This window comes from Pecten maximus, chromosome 11 (assembly GCF_902652985.1).
Source record: "Pecten maximus chromosome 11, xPecMax1.1, whole genome shotgun sequence".
Taxonomy (NCBI): domain Eukaryota; kingdom Metazoa; phylum Mollusca; class Bivalvia; order Pectinida; family Pectinidae; genus Pecten; species Pecten maximus.
Genome location: NC_047025.1, coordinates 24,616,705 through 24,640,822, shown reverse-complemented (window position 1 = coordinate 24,640,822; position 24,118 = coordinate 24,616,705). Strand labels below are relative to the sequence as shown.

Below are 24,118 nucleotides of genomic sequence, written 5' to 3'. Positions count from 1 at the left end.
TATTCTTGTTTTTCTAAATCTCGGTAGAAATTCGGCTAGGTAACTAAGAATACCACCCTCGGGTTGGCACTTCTCAAAGGTAGGGGAATATTCTATCGACTATCCGTGGATCATATCGTGTCTACATCTATCAGATTTTGCTAATTGTTTATAATGTATCTATGACCAAATTGTGTTGTGAAGATGCAACAGTGATGATTCCATATCAAATCGTCCCACTGCTAATCTATTGTAGTGTATTGATTCATTAATCTCTCGTGGAAAACAGATAAGGTACGTATTGGTGTCGTAATTAGGGATGATTCAACATTTGGTAAACAGATAAGGTACGTATTGGTATTGTAATTAGGGATGATTCAACATTTGGTAAACAGATAAGGTACGTATTGGTGTCGTAATTAGGGTGATTCAACATTTGGTAAACAGATAAGGTACGTATTGGTGTTGTAATTAGGGTGATTCAACATTTGGTAAACAGATAAGGTACGTATTGGTATTGTAATTAGGGTGATTCAACATTTGGTAAACAGATAAGGTACGTATTGGTATTATAATTAGGGATGATTCAACATTTGGTAAACAGATAAGGTACGTATTGGTGTTGTAATTAGGGATGATTCAACATTTGGTAAACAGATAAGGTACGTATTGGTATTGTAATTAGGGTGATTCAACATTTGGTAAACAGATAAGGTACGTATTGGTGTCGTAATTAGGGATGATTCAACATTTGGTAAACAGATAAGGTATGTATTGGTATTGTAATTAGGGTGATTCAACATTTGGTAAACAGATAAGGTATGTATTGGTATTGTAATTAGGGATGATTCAACATTTGGTAAACAGATAAGGTACGTATTGGTATTGTAATTAGGGATGATTCAACATTTGGTAAACAGATAAGGTACGTATTGGTATTGTAATTAGGGTGATTCAACATTTGGTAAACAGATAAGGTACGTATTGGTATTGTAATTAGGGATGATTCAACATTTGGTAAACATTTATATTAATATAGCGAATGTCTAACCTCTTCTCATTTTAAAGAGAAATTCACAAAAATTACAACATATCATTAGTCTGACAGAAGATCTTCCTGTCATCCACCGATAAATCTTCCTTAGTTGGCAAAATACAGTTGTACATATGTGATTATGTATGTAGGTATACATCGATTGTGTATAAACGGAATAAATGTCTGTGCGTAGCCAGTCAATACTGCCTCACGCCCTCAAGAGATAAGATGTTTGAGCGTCCAGCACAGAGCCACGTGTTTTAATTTATTTCGTTTTATTCTATTTTCAAATTGCCCAAACATTTACATCTTGGTTTGATACTGAAAAGGAAAGGAGTTATATTATTGAATAACTACGTATTCGAAAATGTCAACATCAACCATAAAATAAAAACAGAAAATGATATTGATATTTCCTATTAATTTTAGATGAAATGCTTCAATATATGAATTGTATAATAATTTGTCATCGCGGAAACTTGTATAACTGAAAGGTCGAGTTTCCTGGGGGTATTCTGGCCTGTACAACTAATTAAAACATCACAGAGCGTGTAGTGAAATACCATTTCCATTACAATACTCATTTCACAAATATCAAAAGATAGCTAAAGAGTTATCATTCGAAAATTAAAAAAAAAAATTACAACTATGATAAAGTCCTTTTATCGGTGTTAACTAGGTCAGTAGCTGAAATATATTTTGAATAAACCCGCTTTTGTTCTAAAAGGCAACCACCTGTTGCCCTCGAAACACTGCGTGGTAATTTTGCCTTGAATAAGTTCCATAAAGTGCAGATAAAAATATATTTAGCTTATCAGATATCACGTGTGTCCTGTTCTGGCCTTCTTTTGTTCTATGCACGTCCTATTTAATGCACAACAAGTTCAAAGTCCAAGCTGACTCTAAGACTTGATTTGTTTTGTGCTTTCAGAGTCATAACAATAGTGTCATGGTTCGGTTAAGAATATACTGATGAGTTTGACATTCTTTTCAAATCCAATATTGGAAATTGCAATTTATTTAAGTGTAGTGATATTACACCTCGCGATCCATATTTTGACCTTTTTCGATCAATTCTATACTATATACTCATAACATCACTGACGACTTAGGCCTAGAAGGATGAACAATTTAATCCATTCCTGGTTCTATTGCACTATTGTATATAACCGTTATTTGCCTATAAGATGCTAATATCTTGGGGTTTTTTATCGCCAATTTCTTTCGTCCATTTGGATGAGATTGTGTGCAAGCGTTAAATTGGTGGGCGTTTTCTGATATACTGTGTAGGACTACCACCAATTATTACACCAACTCGCTCGTCGGGTGCTAAATAACACCTAGAAAAATCCGGCCAGCTAATCCCTCTGGTTATCCCATCAGTGCTTGGGGAAAGCCAGGTCCACTGTGTTTACTCAACGGACCGTCGACGTCATAACAGGGCTTTATGGAACTCTTGGAATGCATCCATTCTGTTGAAAATGTCTGACCTCTTGTTATACACTATTATGTGTGTCTGAGTGAAAATAAAATCTTGAAATCTTGGAAAGCTAAGCTTACCTTCTAATCATATCAGAAAATAAAACCTTAGCTCGGCAGACGTAGCTGCTTGGGCTCTCATCCGTCCTTTGAAAACCTGTCCGCTAACGTCGCTATAGGTAACCGAAACATTTTGAAAACTCCGATTACGAATGGAATTTATATGAAAGTTAAAGGGAAACCATTAAATTTACTATTCATCCAATTTCAAATATACATAAAAAAAATATAACACAATTTCAGCGTTTTCTGTCGTTACACGGAATAGGTAGATGTATTTTATAAAAAAAATCGCCATTCCTGAAAGAAATGTACGGCAAAAACCCCCTTTTTTTTTAATTTTACCTTCATTTCAATTGCATGTGACAATATAAATCAGCCGGTTTCAGTCCGGTGCATAGAAAGAGCCCTTCTGATTGGTCAACAGCAAATATTATAGCATCATTAGTAATGTTAAAAGCAGTGATACGATTTTATTAGTTTGATGTTTTACTAGTAAAAATGTAATAACAGTTTGTTTATATTGATATATATTCATATCTTATTACAGTATTTACAATATCCTAGCAGGACCTATGAGATTAACTTGCGAAATCTTATAACAATCAGAGAGTAAATGTTTTATATATTTTAGCACGTATCATAAAACGATCATATCACAAATAACTAAACTGGTTACAGGCCAAACAAGCACGCTACCAATACACCATAAGGAATTTTAAAACAAATAGACAGACATTTGAAACTCTTACAGGTGGAGCCATGTCATATTGTAAATGTAAATTACAGTTTCGTGATAGCGAGAACTGATATCGTCAAAAAGATCAACTCTCCGTGTCATAAATATATAAATACACTGTACGTATACTATCTGTTCTTTATGAAATGTATTATTATACTACAATAGATAGGCACCACAGGAAGGATAATTTAATACACGGGCTTATCACAAAATTGAGGATTTAAATGTCGGTTAAAGAGATCGATGAGATCGGGATTTATCTGATCTCCGCGGTCCCATATATAGTAGGCTAACCTGGGAGACAAACACATCCCAGTGGAACTCTGTCAATCTTAATTTTTCGATATGGCTTTTATTATCACTATCTAAACAAGGCTGCATCTATTGTCATTGATTCCAAATAATATAATTTGCACGAGAATAATTGGTCTTCTCTGTCAGTACATGTATGTACAATTTTATAAATTGTATCCGTCATAAGAGATATGTATTTAACGTTAGTATTGTAAAAAGTAATAATCACTAGTAAATAGTTTCAATATTTAGTATTAGTTATATTCCGAATAATAAAGAATATTAAACATTAGCATACATCTGTCATTCTTGATAAAAGCTGATAAAAAACAAATTGCTACAAAAATAGTTCGATTACCATAGGTCTTAGTCAAGAAAATTGGGTTAAAATAAGTAAAATTATGGAAAAATTATGAGAAACCATATCTTATAGATGACAGCTATTTAGAAAACTTGACAAAACCTTTAAAAAAGTATAAAACAAACAGCGTTTGATTCTTTGACGAGACCTGCATGGATGATATTGATTAGAAAATGCTGGAAACTAAATTTATTTATGCCGATATGAACTTCGAAGTAAAATGTGTTGCTAATGATATACAGTTCATGCATTTTGCGAGGGCTGATTGATATGTTGTGAGCCTCATATTGAAATATTTGAATTTTGTCGGACATATTGTATTATTTTTCAACATAATCCCCTTCAGTATCGATATCTATACACTTCTGCCAGCAGTGTTTCACAATTATGCAAATATTGCTCTTTCACTGATTTTGTCCATTTTGCAAATGCCGCTTGTCTTGTTTACCTTAGAGTGATACCTCGTCTATATAAGCTAACTAAATGAGACCAGTCCTTGGGTACAGGGCCCTATATAGTCAGAGAATAGTAGGACTTAAAAAGAACATGCTGGAGTACCTCCTTCAATACGAGGCTCACAACATATCAATCAGCCATCGTAAAAGATTTATTAAATGTTCTTAATCGCAACAAAAGCGAAGCGATGTGTGCCTATTAGGGACACAAAACAAAGCCAGTCTTACATTCTACAAACTATAAAAACATAATTATTTAATCTAAGGAAGCCAAACAGATAAAGCTTTTCAAATAAGATAGAATAATGGTTCTTGAAAAGATTAGTCTTTGTTATATAGCCATTGGACTGACACAATCCACCGTTCCTAGCTTTAGGAGGAAAATCTGATGACACAAAACTACAAATGTATCCTCTGGATGTGTGTTAGTTTTCTAGTGTTAATTTCTAGCCATTTCCCGGCAACAGGTCTCCGTGGAGGCAGGCGATAGGGTCAACCGCTGGTATTTATCTGGGGTCGAGAGTCAGGACAAATCCCGGTAACTAGACTACGGCTTCGGATTGCCTCTTACTTTTTTGCTTACGGTGTTATATTTTATACATATATGTGAACCATAAAAAGAAGCATTTTTATAGAAAAATCAACAAATACCTGTATTACAAACCCTTTGTAATAATTGTTTTCGGTAAATGTCTTTGGTTAATGATACGTAATGTCCCATCAATTCTGTATAAGTAAATGGTTGATAGACTCAACCAGTGCCAATTAGTAGAAGAACGATTAGGAAAATATATAATTATTGGTCGTTTTCATTTGTTTCTAACAATGCCTCTGGACTTCAGCGCTATCACTGGTTCATATAACGACAAAAGAGCTCTAGACGCTGCGAAATGTATTTTACATTCATTATTCGGCACATATATAATATACATATATTCTTTGTATTCAGGTATTTCTTTTAAAGTGTTCCAGAAGCCTGCATGCCACTAATTGATACGGGTCGATATACACACTGAATTTTATAATGGGCGAGCAAAATATTTTGCACACATCATGTCAAACAAAAATGTATAAACTGAGCCTACGTGCTACAAAAACATTTCTCTGGTAAGCAAAATGTTTTGTAACACGTTGGACAGATCATTCCCAGTATCATAACCCCGTTCTATAATGTCACCCTGGAGTATTTTATCACCGGACGATAAACCTCGGTAGTGACGGGACTATGTAAATTAGAATTGCCTTGTTTGTGGTTTTCCTAATGTTATTTCAAATACCACAGGCTTGTGTGTATTGACACGAGTTCGCAATTTGTGGTAGCGTTTCTCCTTTATCTCTTGATGATTGCTTAACCCGACCAAAAATGCTGACAATGAAATTACCTATTCAAATAAGATTTTAGAAGTATACAGTGAAAGTAATTGATAGCACTTTATCTTAGTTTAAGAGTATGTGTGTGAACTTTGTAAATAAATGTTTTATTTGATACACGGAATTACTCAAAATTGTGTACGTCTCGTGAAGGCAAATCGTCTTTTTTTCAGCTTTCTTAATATTATTTTACTGTAATCAGACAATTTTCATATTAATAATGAATATTGATAATAGGCTTAAAGTTGGACGAGGTCGGCGGCTACATTGTACGTCATGAAATTGATTACACGGGATCAATCATTTGAAAAATTAAATTATTGGAGAAGTTAATAAGATTTCATATGTCGAGTATCTCATGAACTCCTTCTATATAAAACAGGTCATTTCCGACCCCTCGGACAGTATGCCTTTCTCTCCAAACAATCGTGTGACGTAATACATTATTGACGACATCGATCGTTATAGTGTTGTTACATGTCTCTCAGGCTATTTATATCACCTTATTTATTACATAAATGACCAGTTAAGTGGTAAATAATGTAAATAAAGTAATCAATTAAAAGCACTTCAGATGTGTCGTTGTACATTGAACAGAATGTGATGGATAAACTAACTGTATGCAGTTAAGGCATCTTTTTAAAACCAACTACATATTAATCAATATATTGCTTACTATCGAAACTTATTTGTTAACTTTGGCGATCATGGTGACATCTTATTATTACATTATCATGAGCGATGCCAATAAAAGGTATCCCCATCACCTTAATGTGGTCGTTTAAACAATAAACTAGGTAAATGTCTTCTGTTCTACTCCATTCTGCTAAGTAACAAGATCTTCATTCAACACAATGTACTATTTAATTAACTCTACTGAATCTTCCCGTTTTCCCTACTATGAGTCAATACCTTCGTTGGATCAAATGCAAGGAAAACATCCTCTTTTCCCTTTACAAAGAGTCAAAGCCTTCTCCTTTCAACACATTCCATTTGAAGTCTATCCCTCCCTGGCCCCTTTCCTTCTTTGTTAGGAATCAATAAATTAATCCATCTGACTTAACAATTAAAAACCCATGATGTAATTAGTCATTGAGGGCTTCTTTTGTTAACAATCCAATGAAGATCTTATTCACCTTTCACAATTAGCAATGACACTTTTGACACAAGTCATCTAAACCTCTTCTTTCCTTTAACTACAAGTCAAGGAGTTTTTTTATTCACAATCCAAAACTAACAGCTTTCCACTTTGCTCGTTTCACTACATTGAAATCCAATGTCTTCTTTCCCATAATTGTCACGTTTGATATCTGTCTATCAAGGAGTCGTCTTCCCTGACAATCAAATTCAAATCAGGTCATCTTCTTTTCCCCCAATTTTCCTTGTTTGATATCTGTCATTCTGATTAAAAGCATTCATCTTTTGTTTGGAGTCAATTCCTTCCTTTGTCAAAATTCAAAGTCAACAACTTCTTTTTCGCAGTTTACTACAAGAAAAGACCTTCCACTAGTCAAACTGAAGGTATTTCTCTTCTTTTCTCTTTTGGAATGAGTCAAAGTTTTATTTCACCACAATCAAAGTGAATTTATCCACATCCTCTTTCACAAGCAAAGAGAAAATGGCAGCAGAACCTCTCTTATGTAGGGAGACTAGTTCTATCATTATGATTTGCTTTTCATTAAGTCATATGGGCCTACCTTATCAATGAAATTCTCTAAAACATTAACTAAGCAAAATAACAACAAATATTCACTGTGAATTAAAAATATTTTAATGATTATAAAATATTTCATACCATCAAATTAGCTTTATTCTTTTAACTCAATAATGAATTCAAATATAATACCATCATAACATAACAAAATATTGCTAACTAAAGAAAATTTAATTTGCACAAATAAAAAAAAATCTACCTTCAACCAAATATATTTTAAAACAATGATTCTTTTATATGTGTATATTTCCTAACAATTTCAAAACTGATATCTATAAGATGTTACAATGACATTGTTTTATACAAAGTTATAAGAAACAAAGTAACTCAATGACACTGTAACAGATCTAGAACGAAGATGGTCCTGACATCAGATCCAAGTTTCATTCTGAAAACTAAAAAGATCCACAAACTTAAGTCTAACTTTTCAAAGTATTATTCAAGTTTTACAACCCTGAACATAACAAAAACCTAACCCCATAATTCCTTTCTAAATCAATTCATCTTTCTTTTTTAAATACTTTCTACAAAACAGGAAATAGTGTGCAAGTTTAATTGGCTTCACAGACATGAGGGATGGGAAATGGCAAAAATTTAAATACCTGATAAAAAAGTCATCAATCTGGGAACAAACCACATCAAAAGATCAAGCCCCCCCCCCCCCCCCCCCCCGAGATGATCTCACCACTGTTAAAAACTCTCTATATCCTTATTACACCACACCTAAAACATAACTGCTAACAGAGAACGAATTCAATTAAAATCTGCAGCACCAGGTTCTTAAAGTTTGTTTTTAGGTTTATCATATAAAGAATTGACAATTACAGCAGGGTTGTTGATGACTTATACAAATGATGTCCTCTAGAATGTCCCAGAGAGGACCTGTATCCGAGGACATCCCAGAGAGGACCTGCATCCGAGGACATCACAGAGAGGACCTGTATCCGAGGACATCACAGAGAGGACCTGTATCCGAGGACATCACAGAGAGGACCTGTATCCGAGGACATCACAGAGAGGACCTGTATCTGAGGACATCACAGAGAGGACCTGTATCTGAGGACATCACAGAGAGGACCTGTATCCGAGGACATCACAGAGAGGACCTGTATCCGAGGACATCACAGAGAGGACCTGTATCCGAGGACATCACACAGAGGACCTGTATCCGAGGACATCACAGAGAGGACCTGTATCCGAGGACATCACAGAGAGGACCTGTATCTGAGGACATCACAGAGAGGACCTGTATCCGAGGACATCACAGAGAGGACCTGTATCCGAGGACATCACACAGAGGACCTGTATCCGAGGACATCACAGAGAGGACCTGTATCCGAGGACATCACAGAGAGGACCTGTATCCGAGGACATCACAGAGAGGACCTGTATCCGAGGACATCACAGAGAGGACCTGTATCCGAGGACATCACAGAGAGGACCTGTATCCGAGGACATCACAGAGAGGACCTGTATCCGAGGACATCACACAGAGGACCTGTATCCGAGGACATCACAGAGAGGACCTGTATCCGAGGACATCACAGAGAGGACCTGTATCCGAGGACATCACAGAGAGGACCTGTATCCGAGGACATCACAGAGAGGACCTGTATCCGAGGACATCACAGAGAGGACCTGTATCCGAGGACATCACAGAGAGGACCTGTATCCGAGGACATCACAGAGAGGACCTGTATCCGAGGACATCACAGAGAGGACCTGTATCCGAGGACATCACAGAGAGGACCTGTATCCGAGGACATCACAGAGAGGACCTGTATCCGAGGACATCACAGAGAGGACCTGTATCCGAGGACATCACAGAGAGGACCTGTATCTGAGGACATCACATGTGACCGGTACAATATCTCATCTAGGACATCACAGAGAGGACCTGTATCTGAGGACACCACACAGGACTGGTACAATATCTCATCTAGGACATCACAGAGAGGACCTGTATCTGAGAACATCACATGTGACCGGTACAATATCTCATCTAGAATGTCCCAGAGAGGACTTGTATCCGAGGACATCACACAGGACCGGTACAATATCTCATCTAGGACATCACAGAGAGGACCTGTATCCGAGGACACCACACAGGACTGGTACAATATATCTCATCTAGGACATCACAGAGAGGACCTGTATCCGAGGACACCACACAGGACCGGTACAATATCTCATCTAGGACATCACAGAGAGGACTTGTACTTTATGAAGCGTATGAGATTAGTTTTGGCAGTTGAAATCACAGGTAGATGTTCCCCTAAGTCTTTCCTATTAGTCTTCATCTGTAACAAATAAATAATTACCTCATTGGTAAAATATACAGGTAAATCTCTCCTCAAATGTGATAAGATCCTGATAAATATATCTCATACAGTTAGGACTCCCATACAGAACAATGGATTTAAGGAGTAGCTAAAATGGTGACAGTCATCAAAGAATGGTTCTACAAAATAATGATGATTTAGTATTCTTATTGTTTAATGTCTTATCAACAGCTATGGTCATTTCAGGACAGCTGATGTTTTAAATTGTCCTGTTATATTAAATTCATTCCAAATTGTAAAGCAAACATAGCATATACTGACAAGGGCTAAAATTTTCCATTGTATAGGATGATGGCCGATGCCAGCATTCTCCAAAAGAGTTTTTTTTTTTAAAACAACGCAGCTAATTGCCAATAATCAAAACTATTTCCTTTTGAAGAAAGTTCTTGAGAAAATGATGATAAAGGGCCATAACTCTTTATGGTTGGGGACAATGCCATATTTCAGTGTGTAGCAGTAGTCTCAAGTGGTATGTATATACAAAGTCTAGAAATTACCCAAATTGTACAAATATCCACATTGGTACAAGCTTTAAAACCCCATACAACATGTTTTATTACACACAAAACAAGTGTAAGGAAGTTTTATTGTATAAAGAGACGTTGAAAGGAGTTATCTACCTTAGATTTGAGCACGGGTAGGAGCTGTCGTAGTCTGTCCAGGAGTCGGATCTCAGACAGAATATTATTGAGGTGATCCTCTCCAAACACATCAAAGATGGCATCCAGGGATTCAGCTACAACCCAAAGTTCACCGTCTCGACACGCCACCTCCAGCAGGAACATGCCCAAGTTCTGGTTAAATAGTACAAGTTGTTTAAAGTCTATGCTAACAAGGCCTGAATTAGAATTTCAATCTTTACGTCAGCTATAGGACCAAATTTTCAACTAAAACACACCCAAGTTTTGTTACAATATAACTGTTTTGCTTTTTGATACTTAAAAAGAAAGATAGATTGGAAAATGCTAGTCTGCCAATTTTGAAGTACCCAGTATTTCCACATTATGACCCCTGTCTATATATTTACATACGAGCCAACTAGAGTGATACATAGAGGTATTCTAGAACTTGTTTCATATTTGTGGATTTTTTTCAGGTTTTTAATCTTTTAGATCTGTTTATACAATATTAACATACCATTAGCATGGGGTGTGGCTCCTTGTTTTTGGCAAAGTGGGCCCCAAATGTGGCTACGATTCTTACTGCATTGACCCGGATATCTGGACTGGTGCCATGTTGTCCCATCTCGTACAGAAACTGTAAGTCCTGCTCCGTCACCTCTAACAGCTGTCAACAAACAACAAAGTATGCTCCAATAACAAATTCAACACTGGAAGAAATAGGTCTTAGACTTATATCCAAACAAGTAGTTTGTTAATCGTAAAAATACATATACAGGATTATGGAAATCTGTTGTTCAGAACCAATTTGGACATACACATTTTAATTAGTACCCACACTTCACCATGAGCAATAAACAAGACATTATTCAATGACCAATAAAATGTCAAAAGGGAGGTAACTTGTGTAACTATTTGATAATGTAAGTATACATCTGTAGTCCACTAGTAGGAGTTATTATATATAATGTACATAATTTATGATGACAAGGTCTAATTCTTTATGTTACTGTTTTACAAAAATACTGTACCTTTGAAGATTCATTCTCAGCCAGCTTCTGTATAACGGCTCGCATAGCACTGGTAACAGCTTCCAAAAGATCTTTACGATCTCCGTCTACAAATCATATGTACATAGTTTTATGATCATTCAAAGGACAGGGACAAATAATTCTGGTCAAGATGGCTACAGATTATATTTCAATATGGTTTGTGGTGTCTCAGTCAATCATTTTAAATGATATGTAAATCTCCTTCAGATATCTGCATTCTTCATTATGTTGTGAATAAATTGTTGCGATGCCTTGTGTTCTAATCTCCCTGTGTTGTAGTGCAGTTTGAACACTGAGGTAGGTCTGACATGTCGTACAGTGATTATATCATACTTGTCTCCAGAAAAAAGCTTCTCATGTCCTTAAAATACAGATTCAATAATCATTATGGAATGGCAAAATACAGAGGATTCTATTCAGCAAAGATGGAAACTCATCATCATTGAACAAAATTATATATAATCTATATCAACCTTGTCAATACTTGTTAACCTTCAGAAAAATTGAGTTATCTTGAAGCATTAGAAAATAAGATTTATCTCTGCGATGTGTACCACAACCTTTGGTTTCATGAACCATCTAAGTCTACTGGAAGAATTTTTTTTCTAAAATAAACTCTACATTAAAGGAAATCACTGCTTTTAGAATTCACAGAAGGCTAAGCTAAGGTTCCCAGGCCAAGGTCAGTACTCACCATGTTTGGTAGCAGTCAGCTGTACTAGCCCTTGCCACACAGTATGAAGGTTGTCCAGACCTCCTAAGGCTTCAAGCTCCATGGAGCTGACCAGGTTATTTATACAAAGTAGGGCATGCACTTCCAGGTTCTGAAACCTGTCAACCACAACATTTTACCATTTATTATAATTACACACTGTTCTAGTCTACACAAGTTGTCTTGTTCCTAGAAAATCCTGATATAAAAAGAAAAGTGGGATTTTCTAAGATTTATCGGTTGGTTTGCTGTCCAAGGTTATCCCAATTTTCCCAATATTGCGTTAAAATTTTGAGAAGAAACTTAACGTCCCGGAAGGTAGAGAGTTGTAGCAATCAAGACTAATCTGCCGTGGATACAGGTGTATACACAACATCTCACTAAAAATCGAGGTAATATATATATAGAACCGGTCAGCCCAACACAGAGAATCACTCAATGTCCCGATTTATTGGAGAGCATTGTTTCAGCTATAGGGTATACTGTGACCTTGACCTAAAGATTATGGACATGCAAATTATAGGTGATGCCACATCTAATCATTACAATTTAATTATTTTTCAATAATGATGCCTTTAAATTGTTCTTCCCACTAGGAGTGTTGTTAGCCCTACCTTTTAACCTCATACTTCCCACTAGGATTTGTTAGTCCTACCTTTTAACCTCATACTTCCCAATAGGAGTTGTTAGTCCTACCTTTTAACCTCATACTTCCCAATAGGAGTTGTTAGCCCTACCTTTTAACCTCATACTTCCCACTAGGAGTTGTTAGCCCTACCTTTTAACCTCATACTTCCCACTAGGAGTTGTTAGCCCTACCTTTTAACCTCATACTTCCCACTAGGAGTTGTTAGCCCTACCTTTTAACCTCATACTTCCCACTAGGAGTTGTTAGTCCTACCTTTTAACCTCATACTTCCCACTAGGAGTTGTTAGTCCTACCTTTTAACCTTGTTCTTCCCACTAGGAGTTGTTAGTCCTACCTTTTAACCTTGTTCTTCCCACTAGGAGTTGTTAGCCCTACCTTTTAACCTCATACTTCCCACTAGGAGTGTTGTTAGCCCTACCTTTTAACCTCATACTTCCCACTAGGAGTTGTTAGTCCTACCTTTTAACCTCATACTTCCCACTAGGAGTTGTTAGTCCTACCTTTTAACCTTGTTCTTCCCACTAGGAGTTGTTAGTCCTACCTTTTAACCTCATACTTCCCACTAGGAGTTGTTAGTCCTACCTTTTAACCTTGTTCTTCCCACTAGGAGTTGTTAGTCCTACCTTTTAACCTTGTTCTTCCCACTAGGAGTTGTTAGCCCTACCTTTTAACCTCATACTTCCCACTAGGAGTGTTGTTAGCCCTACCTTTTAACCTCATACTTCCCACTAGGAGTTGTTAGTCCTACCTTTTAACCTCATACTTCCCACTAGGAGTTGTTAGTCCTACCTTTTAACCTTGTTCTTCCCACTAGGAGTTGTTAGTCCTACCTTTTAACCTCATACTTCCCACTAGGAGTTGTTAGTCCTACCTTTTAACCTTGTTCTTCCCACTAGCAGTTGTTAGTCCTACCTTTTAACCTTGTTCTTCCCACTAGGAGTTGTTAGCCCTACCTTTTAACCTCATACTTCCCACTAGGAGTGTTGTTAGCCCTACCTTTTAACCTCATACTTCCCACTAGGAGTTGTTAGTCCTACCTTTTAACCTCATACTTCCCACTAGGAGTTGTTAGTCCTACCTTTTAACCTTGTTCTTCCCACTAGGAGTTGTTAGTCCTACCTTTTAACCTCATACTTCCCACTAGGAGTTGTTAGTCCTACCTTTTAACCTTGTTCTTCCCACTAGGAGTTGTTAGCCCTACCTTTTAACCTCATACTTCCCACTAGGAGTTGTTAGTCCTACCTTTTAACCTCATACTTCCCACTAGGAGTTGTTAGCCCTACCTTTTAACCTCATACTTCCCACTAGGAGTTGTTAGTCCTACCTTTTAACCTTGTTCTTACCACTAGGAGTTGTTAGCCCTACCTTTTAACCTCATACTTCCCACTAGGAGTTGTTAGTCCTACCTTTTAACCTCATACTTCCCACTAGGAGTTGTTAGTCCTACCTTTTAACCTTGTTCTTCCCACTAGGAGTTGTTAGTCCTACCTTTTAACCTCATACTTCCCACTAGGAGTTGTTAGTCCTACCTTTTAACCTTGTTCTTCCCACTAGGAGTTGTTAGTCCTACCTTTTAACCTTGTTCTTCCCACTAGGAGTTGTTAGCCCTACCTTTTAACCTCATACTTCCCACTAGGAGTGTTGTTAGCCCTACCTTTTAACCTCATACTTCCCACTAGGAGTTGTTAGTCCTACCTTTTAACCTCATACTTCCCACTAGGAGTTGTTAGTCCTACCTTTTAACCTTGTTCTTCCCACTAGGAGTTGTTAGTCCTACCTTTTAACCTCATACTTCCCACTAGGAGTTGTTAGTCCTACCTTTTAACCTTGTTCTTCCCACTAGCAGTTGTTAGTCCTACCTTTTAACCTTGTTCTTCCCACTAGGAGTTGTTAGCCCTACCTTTTAACCTCATACTTCCCACTAGGAGTGTTGTTAGCCCTACCTTTTAACCTCATACTTCCCACTAGGAGTTGTTAGTCCTACCTTTTAACCTCATACTTCCCACTAGGAGTTGTTAGTCCTACCTTTTAACCTTGTTCTTCCCACTAGGAGTTGTTAGTCCTACCTTTTAACCTCATACTTCCCACTAGGAGTTGTTAGTCCTACCTTTTAACCTTGTTCTTCCCACTAGGAGTTGTTAGCCCTACCTTTTAACCTCATACTTCCCACTAGGAGTTGTTAGTCCTACCTTTTAACCTCATACTTCCCACTAGGAGTTGTTAGCCCTACCTTTTAACCTCATACTTCCCACTAGGAGTTGTTAGTCCTACCTTTTAACCTTGTTCTTACCACTAGGAGTTGTTAGCCCTACCTTTTAACCTCATACTTCCCACTAGGAGTTGTTAGTCCTACCTTTTAACCTCATACTTCCCACTAGGATTTGTTAGTCCTACCTTTTAACCTCATACTTCCCACTAGGAGTTGTTAGCCCTACCTTTTAACCTCATACTTCCCACTAGGAGTTGTTAGTCCTACCTTTTAACCTCATACTTCCCACTAGGAGTTGTTAGTCCTACCTTTTAACCTCATACTTCCCACTAGGAGTTGTTAGCCCTACCTTTTAACCTCATACTTCCCACTAGGAGTTGTTAGCCCTACCTTTTAACCTCATACTTCCCACTAGGAGTTGTTAGCCCTACCTTTTAACCTCATACTTCCCACTAGGAGTTGTTAGTCCTACCTTTTAACCTCATACTTCCCACTAGGAGTTGTTAGTCCTACCTTTTAACCTCATACTTCCCACTAGGAGTTGTTAGCCCTACCTTTTAACCTCATACTTCCCACTAGGATTTGTTAGTCCTACCTTTTAACCCTGTTCTTCCCACTAGGAATTGTTAGTCCTACCTTTTAACCTCATACTTCCCACTAGGAGTTGTTAGCCCTACCTTTTAACCTTGTTCTTCCCACTAGGAGTTGTTAGTCCTACCTTTTAACCTCATACTTCCCACTAGGAGTTGTTAGTCCTACCTTTTAACCTCATACTTCCCACTAGGAGTTGTTAGTCCTACCTTTTAACCTTGTTCTTCCCACTAGGAGTTGTTAGTCCTACCTTTTAACCTTGTTCTTCCCACTAGGAGTTGTTAGTCCTACCTTTTAACCTCATACTTCCCACTAGGAGTTGTTAGTCCTACCTTTTAACCTCATACTTCCCACTAGGAGTTGTTAGCCCTACCTTTTAACCTCATACTTCCCACTAGGATTTGTTAGTCCTACCTTTTAACCCTGTTCTTCCCACTAGGAGTTGTTAGTCCTACCTTTTAACCTCATACTTCCCACTAGGAATTGTTAGTCCTACCTTTTAACCTCATACTTCCCACTAGGAGTTGTTAGTCCTACCTTTTAACCTCATACTTCCCACTAGGAGTTGTTAGTCCTACCTTTTAACCTTGTTCTTCCCACTAGGAGTTGTAAGTCCTACCTTTTAACCTTGTTCTTCCCACTAGGAGTTGTTAGTCCTACCTTTTAACCTCATACTTCCCACTAGGAGTTGTTAGTCCTACCTTTTAACCTCATACTTCCCACTAGGAGTTGTTAGTCCTACCTTTTAACCTTATACTTCCCACTAGGAGTTGTTAGCCCTACCTTTTAACCTCATACTTCCCACTAGGAGTTGTTAGTCCTACCTTTTAACCTCATACTTCCCACTAGGAGTTGTTAGTCCTACCTTTTAACCCTGTTCTTCCCACTAGGAATTGTTAGTCCTACCTTTTAACCTCATACTTCCCACTAGGAGTTGTTAGCCCTACCTTTTAACCATGTTCTTCCCACTAGGAATTGTTAGTCCTACCTTTTAACCCTGTTCTTCCCACTAGGAATTGTTAGTCCTACCTTTTAACCTCATACTTCCCACTAGGAGTTGTTAGTCCTACCTTTTAACCTTGTTCTTCCCACTAGGAATTGTTAGTCCTACCTTTTAACCTCATACTTCCCACTAGGAGTTGTTAGCCCTACCTTTTAACCTCATACTTCCCACTAGGAGTTGTTAGTCCTACCTTTTAACCTTGTTCTTCCCACTAGGAATTGTTAGTCCTACCTTTTAACCTCATACTTCCCACTAGGAGTTGTTAGCCCTACCTTTTAACCATGTTCTTCCCACTAGGAATTGTTAGTCCTACCTTTTAACCTCATACTTCCCACTAGGAGTTGTTAGTCCTACCTTTTAACCTTGTTCTTCCCACTAGGAATTGTTAGTCCTACCTTTTAACCTCATACTTCCCACTAGGAGTTGTTAGCCCTACCTTTTAACCATGTTCTTCCCACTAGGAATTGTTAGTCCTACCTTTTAACCTCATACTTCCCACTAGGAGTTGTTAGTCCTACCTTTTAACCTCATACTTCCCACTAGGAGTTGTTAGTCCTACCTTTTAACCTCATACTTCCCACTAGGAGTTGTTAGCCCTATCTTTTAACCTCATACTTCCCACTAGGAGTTGTTAGCCCTACCTTTTAACCTCATACTTCCCACTAGGAGTTGTTAGTCCTACCTTTTAACCTCATACTTCCCACTAGGAGTTGTTAGTCCTACCTTTTAACCTCATACTTCCCACTAGGAGTTGTTAGTCCTACCTTTTAACCTCATACTTCCCACTAGGAGTTGTTAGTCCTACCTTTTAACCAAGTTTTTCTGAAGCTCACTCGGACTGGTGGCACTGTCTGGCAGAATACAAGGCTCAGCCTTCTTCAGCACCTTCAAAATGTCAAAATCTTATGTCATTAAAATATTCATTTGAGCCTATATATTGAAGTGATGTGTATTATCGGTAATAAATATTTGGGGAATTCGGACACGTTAGTTCCCATGTAAAACTGTCTGAGCTGTCAATCAGCTTTTGTTTGCTTAACAATGATAAAACAAAAGGAACCAAACCATAAATTAAGAGGTGTATCTGTACCCATCTACAGAAAATAGAAGTAACAGTCCAAATACATGTATCTGTTAATCCTAGAGATCTTTAAAGCTTACTATTATCTACAATATTCTGATAGTTGATTCCATAATATGTCTTGAGGAAGCAACACATAAAATGAGGCATCTCATTCATTAAACAACTCATCCACCAAAAGTCCTGTCACAAACTACCGAAGTCACTCATTGAAATCAAACTGGAGCAGACAAATAACGACAGTCAGAAAATTGGCAGAGTAAAGCAATTTGATGTAGTATCAGCGCTCCTGTTGTGATACACTTGTTCTAACGATGTCCTTCCTCTTCGGAAGTAAAAAGCACAACAGTAGCAATAAAATATCATATCACTATAAGATGCTTCTCTTTCAATAAACAACCCATTCACCTAAAGGGCGTGTCACACAAGCTACCAATGTACCTCATTGGGACTAATGAAACAGCTAGGAGCAGCCAATTGACAACGGTGAAGAAATTAGTAGAGAAAAGAACTTGAAAAATCACAATTGGCCGTAGATACCCTTGTCATACCAGAGTAATGACGTTAAACTGCTATTATACTGCCGTTATACTACTGTTATACTAATGTTATACTACCGGTATACTACTGTTATACTGCTGTTATACTGCCATTATACTGCCATTATACTACTGTTATACTGCTGTTATACTACTGTTATACTGCTGTTATACTGCCATTATACTACTGTTATACTGCCATTATACTACTGTTATACTGCCATTATACTACTGTTATACTACTGATATACTGCTGTTTTACTACTGTTATACTGCCATTATACTACTGTTATACTAATGTTATACTGCCGTTATACTACTGTTATACTGCCATTATACTACTGTTATACTGCCATTATACTGCTGTTATACTGCCGTTATACTGCCATTATACTACTGTTATACTGCTGTTATACTACTGTTATACTGCTGTTATACTGCCATTATACTACTGTTATACTGCCATTATACTACTGTTATACTGCCATTATACTACTGTTATACTACTGATATACTGCTGTTTTACTACTGTTATACTGCCATTATACTACTGTTATACTAATGTTATACTGCCGTTATACTACTGTTATACTGCCATTATACTACTGTTATACTACTGATATACTGCTGTTTTACTACTGTTATACTGCCATTATACTACTGTTATACTAATGTTATACTGCCGTTATACTACTGTTATACTGCCATTATACTACTGTTATACTGCTGTTATACTGCCGTTATACTGCTGTTATACTGCCATTATACTACTGTTATACTGCTGTTATACTGCTGTTATACTGCCGTTATACTACTGTTATACTGCCATTATACTACTGTTATACTGCCATTATACTACTGTTATACTGCCATTATACTACTGTTATACTGCTGTTATACTGCCATTATACTACTGTTATACTGCCATTATACTACTGTTATACTGCTGTTATACTGCTGTTATACTACTGTTATACTGCCTTTATACTACTGTTATACTGCCATTATACTACTGTTATACTGCCATTATACTACTGTTATACTGCCATTATACTACTGTTATACTACTGATATACTGCCATTATACTACTGTTATACTGCCATTATACTACTGTTATACTGCCATTATACTGCTGTTATACTGCCGTTATACTGCCATTATACTACTGTTATACTGCTGTTATACTACTGTTATACTGCTGTTATACTGCCATTATACTACTGTTATACTGCCATTATACTACTGTTATACTACTGATATACTGCTGTTATACTGCTGTTATACTACTGTTATACTGCCATTATACTACTGTTATACTGCCGTGATACTACTGTTATACTGCCATTATACTACTGTTATACTACTGTTATACTACTGTTATACTGCTGTTATACTAATGTTATACTGCCATTATACTACTGTTATACTGCCGTTATACTACTGTTATACTAATGTTATACTGCCATTATACTACTGTTATACTGCCATTATACTACTGTTATACTACTGATATACTGCTGTTATACTGCTGTTATATTGCTGTTATACTGCTATTTTACTACTGTTATACTGCCATTATACTGCTGTTTTACTACTGATATACTGCTGTTATACTGCCATTATACTACTGTTATACTGCCATTATACTACTGTTATACTGCCATTGTACCACTGTTATACTACCGATATACTGCTGTTATACTGCTGTTATACTGCTGTTATATTGCTGTTGCATGCTCTGGCAGTGCAACAACTGAAATTTTTGAGCATGATTTAAACTGTCACCTGCCATTGCTAATTTTTTCTACAATATTTTGGTGGTGTCCTGACGATGTACAACTATTCTTAGCGAAGTGATACTGATTCCAAAATATTTCAGATATAGCTCTGGCAGGCCAAATCAGCTCGGTGTGACTGGACCCTAATGCAATATATATGTTGTAGGGGATATAACCATCGATAAGTAAGTAAAGGTTGTTAAAATCTCTGTATTAAAGCAAATCAAGGCTACAGACATTATGGGAACAAAATTAGACAAGCACATGAATTCTTACCTTACTAAATATCTCGTTACTTAATATTGCACCTTGAATTTCCGATGAAACACATAGGGGCGACTGGAAAAAAACCAACAAATTCAACTGATGGCCATCCAAAACACGAGAAAATGAGATTGCTCTAATTTTTGTCAGGAGTATTTTGTTGCTTATTTTTTCTTTTAAGAGAAATATTTAGCACCTAATGATTCGTATGTTTACAGCATCAGCCTCAACAACCCTTTGATAATTGCAACTTGTTCTTTAACTTTTCTCCTGAACAATTGGCTTGAATATTTGATCGTTTTTCAGAATTCAAAACACTTTTGAAATTACGAAAAATGTAAATGTCTTACTTAAACACAAAAGTAATTCTGGTATTTAATATGTAGAGTCAAGATCAAATGAAACTTAAAACATGGTTATTCATAAGGACCAAGGGGAGATAACTGGATACATACAAACAAGTTATCGTCCATGGTCTCCTCCTCCATGTCACCATCAGCGATTTGGTCATCTGACTCACTGCTGTCCATATCCTCCCAGGAATCTGTAAAGGTCAACAAAGGTCAATGTAAAGGTCAAACATATGTATCTTTTGAGGTCAAACACGATTAAGTGTGTGGTCAGTTTTTTATAACTATAAGAACATGTTTCCAATCAGTTCACACCAGCATGCTTCAAAATCAAATTGGTTAATGATTTGAAGAAATTATATTTTCTCATACATTGTGGATACCTATCTGTGACGGTGTTGTATGATAATTTTAAATGTATCATTTATATAAAACAAACTTATTGACTATTTTAATCTCCTCTCCAACCATAGTGCCTCTCATCAAGAACAAAGGGCCATAACTCTACATACTGAGACGTAAAACCCTATTTAGTACAGTAATTTATAATCACAAGTGTAAGTGTAAAAAAAATACTATAGTTGTAGACAAAAGTATATGGAACATGCATTAGAATGAGAAGGTAGTATACTGGTGGGGATATTTACTCATATACTGAATTAATTTTAGCTCTGGTAAGCTTCAATTTTAGGTTTTATCAATACATACCTTCTATACAACAAAGATTGGCAGCTATTTCTAAGGCAATCATCTGCGCTGCTATAAAATGTTCTATGTCCTGTAGCTTGTTTTTAACACAGCTCTGAAATTCAACAGAAATCAATTATTTCAAATGCATAATAAGCTACAAATCATAAGTGCAAAGAAATTAACTTAACATACCTATACCCAACAAAATAACGGTAGTTGGGACATACCTATACCCAACAAAATAACGGTAGTTGGGACATACCTATACCCAACAAAATACCTGGTTACGGTAGTTGGGACATACCTATACCCAACAAAATAACGGTAGTTGGGACATACCTATACCCAACAAAATAACGGTAGTTGGGGCATTAACATCTTTATGTATAACAAATATTCTTCAAACTGTTTCACAAATTATGAGCTGTAAGTAGCAATATCAATTATTTCCATTGTTACATACTTTTTCTTCACTATTTACACTTCCTGTTGGAGTGTCATCTTTCTGTGCCTCCTCGTTTGACATAACCTACAAGACAAAGTTAGATAGACACAATATTGGTTTTTGATTACACATGCACATCAGTCGTCTCCAATTCATTTAATTGCCATTGAAAGCCAAAAAAAAAAAAAAAAAAGACTTCAGAAAGTATTTTCCATTTATTGTAAATGTACATATTTTAGTGGTACTCTTTAGTCTTATTTTCTGGCTTTTCACAGTGAAGTAATGCACCTAAATTATGATTGTATTAATGATAGTTTCTATAAACCATGTCATTAGTATAGCAAAAAATTTGGGTGTGTGGATGCATTGGTGTGGTTAATCTTTTAAAGTTTGATGATATGCTATATATTGAGTTTGGCAAATCAGAACATTTACTGAAAGAAGCCATGAATACACACTATGTAATAAATGGGGAGGTGAAGGGCTTAATACTAGGTGGGAGTTGGGGCCTATCTATGAGAAGAACTTAAAAGTTTGTAGGAGGCAATTACCTCTTTTGGTCCAACTAGAGTGGCTGTGAAGTCCTCTAAAGCGTTAAAATCCAACACATGTGATACAGAGGTCAGAATGTGAGCCACAAGATTACCGGGCGCTGTAGTGAGTTCAGCACTCTTAACATTTACCAATACACCTGAAAGTTTATAAACATTGCAAATATAAAGGTTTCTAAAAAGGTTAATTTCAAATATTTGAATTCAAGTCAAACCTGCAGTCACATTTTAGTAACTTCTACAAGCTCAAGAGCACTGAAGGTACACTTAACTTTTTATATTTATTTGAATTTGGTTTTTGAAAGTTGAAAATCCAACAATTACAGGAATCTTCTCTGTATTTGACTGCTTAAACCAGTCCATTCAAAATCACTCTTTTATAATTACAAAAGAGTATTCTAATGCAGGAGGATTTGAAGTAAGAAATATCCCTCACCTGTGGCCAGTGTTTTAAGTATGATATATCCCTCACCTGTGGCCAGTGTTTTAAGTATGATATATCCCTCACCTGTGGCCAGTGTTTTAAGTAAGATATGTCCCTCACCTGTGGCCAGTGTTTTAAGTAAGAAATATCCCTCACCTGTGGCCAGTGTTTTAAGTAAGATACGTCCCTCACCTGTGGCCAGTGTTTAAGTAAGAAATGTCCCTCACCTGTGGGCAGTGTTTTAATTAAGAAATAGCCCTCACCTGTGGCCAGTGTTTTAAGTAAGATATGTCCCTCACCTGTGGCCAGTGTTTAAAGTAAGATATATCCCTCACCTGTGACCAGTGTTTTAAGTAAGGTACGTCCCTCACCTGTGGCCAGTGTTTAAGTAAGAAATGACCCTCACCTGTGGCCAGTGTTTTAATTAAGAAATATCCCTCACCTGTGGCCAGTGTTTTAAGTAAGATATGTCACTCACCTGTGGCCAGTGTTTTAAGTAAGATATATTCCTCACCTGTGGCCAATGTTTTAAGTAAGAAATGTCCCTCACCTGTGGCCAGTGTTTTAATTAAGAAATATCCCTCACCTGTGGCCAGTGTTTTAAGTAAGATATGTCACTCACCTGTGGCCAGTGTTTTAAGTAAGATATATTCCTCACCTGTGGCCAATGTTTTAAGTAAGAAATGTCCCTCACCTGTGGCCAGTGTTTTAATTAAGAAATATCCCTCACCTGTGGCCAATGTTTTAAGTAAGAAATGTCCCTCGCCTGTGGCCAGTGTTTTAAGTAAGATATGTCCCTCACCTGTGGCCAGTGTTTTAATTAAGATATATCCCTCACCTGTGGCCAGTGTTTTAAGTAAGAAATATCCATCACCTGTGGCCAGTGTGTTAAGTAAGATATGTCCCTCACCTGTGGCCAGTGTTTTAAGTAAGATTTGTCCCTCACCTGTGGCCAGTGTTTTAAGTAAGAAATATTCCTCACCTGTGGCCAGTATTTTAAATAAGAAATATCCCTCACCTGTGGCCAGTGTTTTAGGTAAGATATGTTCCTCACCTGTGGCCAGTGTTTTAAGTAAGATATATCCCTCACCTGTGGCCAATGTTTTAAGTAAGATATGTCCCTCACCTGTGGCCAGTGTTTTAAGTAAGATATATCCCTCACCTGTGGCCAGTGTTTTAAGTAAGATATATCCCTCACCTGTGGTAAGTGTTTTAAGTAAGATATGTCCCTCACCTGTGGCCAGTGTTTTAAGTAAGATATATCCCTCACCTGTGGTAAGTGTTTTAAGTAAGATATGTCCCTCACCTGTGGTAAGTGTTTTAAGT

The 24,118-nt window shown here is 37.0% G+C and overlaps 2 protein-coding genes across 2 annotated transcripts in view; one reads left to right on the top strand and one right to left on the bottom strand.

The window, feature by feature from the left end:
* Positions 1-7,530: 7,530 nt before the first annotated feature.
* LOC117338023 (HEAT repeat-containing protein 3-like) overlaps positions 7,531-24,118 on the bottom strand; it is a gene marked incomplete in the record, with an annotated part of 17,815 nt that continues 1,227 nt past the window's right edge. Inside the window, 11 exon segments of the mRNA XM_033899183.1 lie at positions 7,531-9,791; positions 10,454-10,627; positions 10,971-11,120; positions 11,485-11,570; positions 12,200-12,336; positions 17,475-17,554; positions 20,345-20,407; positions 20,788-20,876; positions 21,391-21,484; positions 21,836-21,901; positions 22,369-22,508. Of these exon segments, the coding sequence (XP_033755074.1) occupies positions 9,693-9,791; positions 10,454-10,627; positions 10,971-11,120; positions 11,485-11,570; positions 12,200-12,336; positions 17,475-17,554; positions 20,345-20,407; positions 20,788-20,876; positions 21,391-21,484; positions 21,836-21,901; positions 22,369-22,508 (1,178 nt within the window).
* LOC117338514 (zinc finger protein 782-like) lies at positions 8,358-9,335 on the top strand. Its single transcript, XM_033899870.1, has one exon. It carries the CDS (start codon positions 8,358-8,360, stop codon positions 9,333-9,335), a length of 978 nt encoding a protein of 325 aa, XP_033755761.1.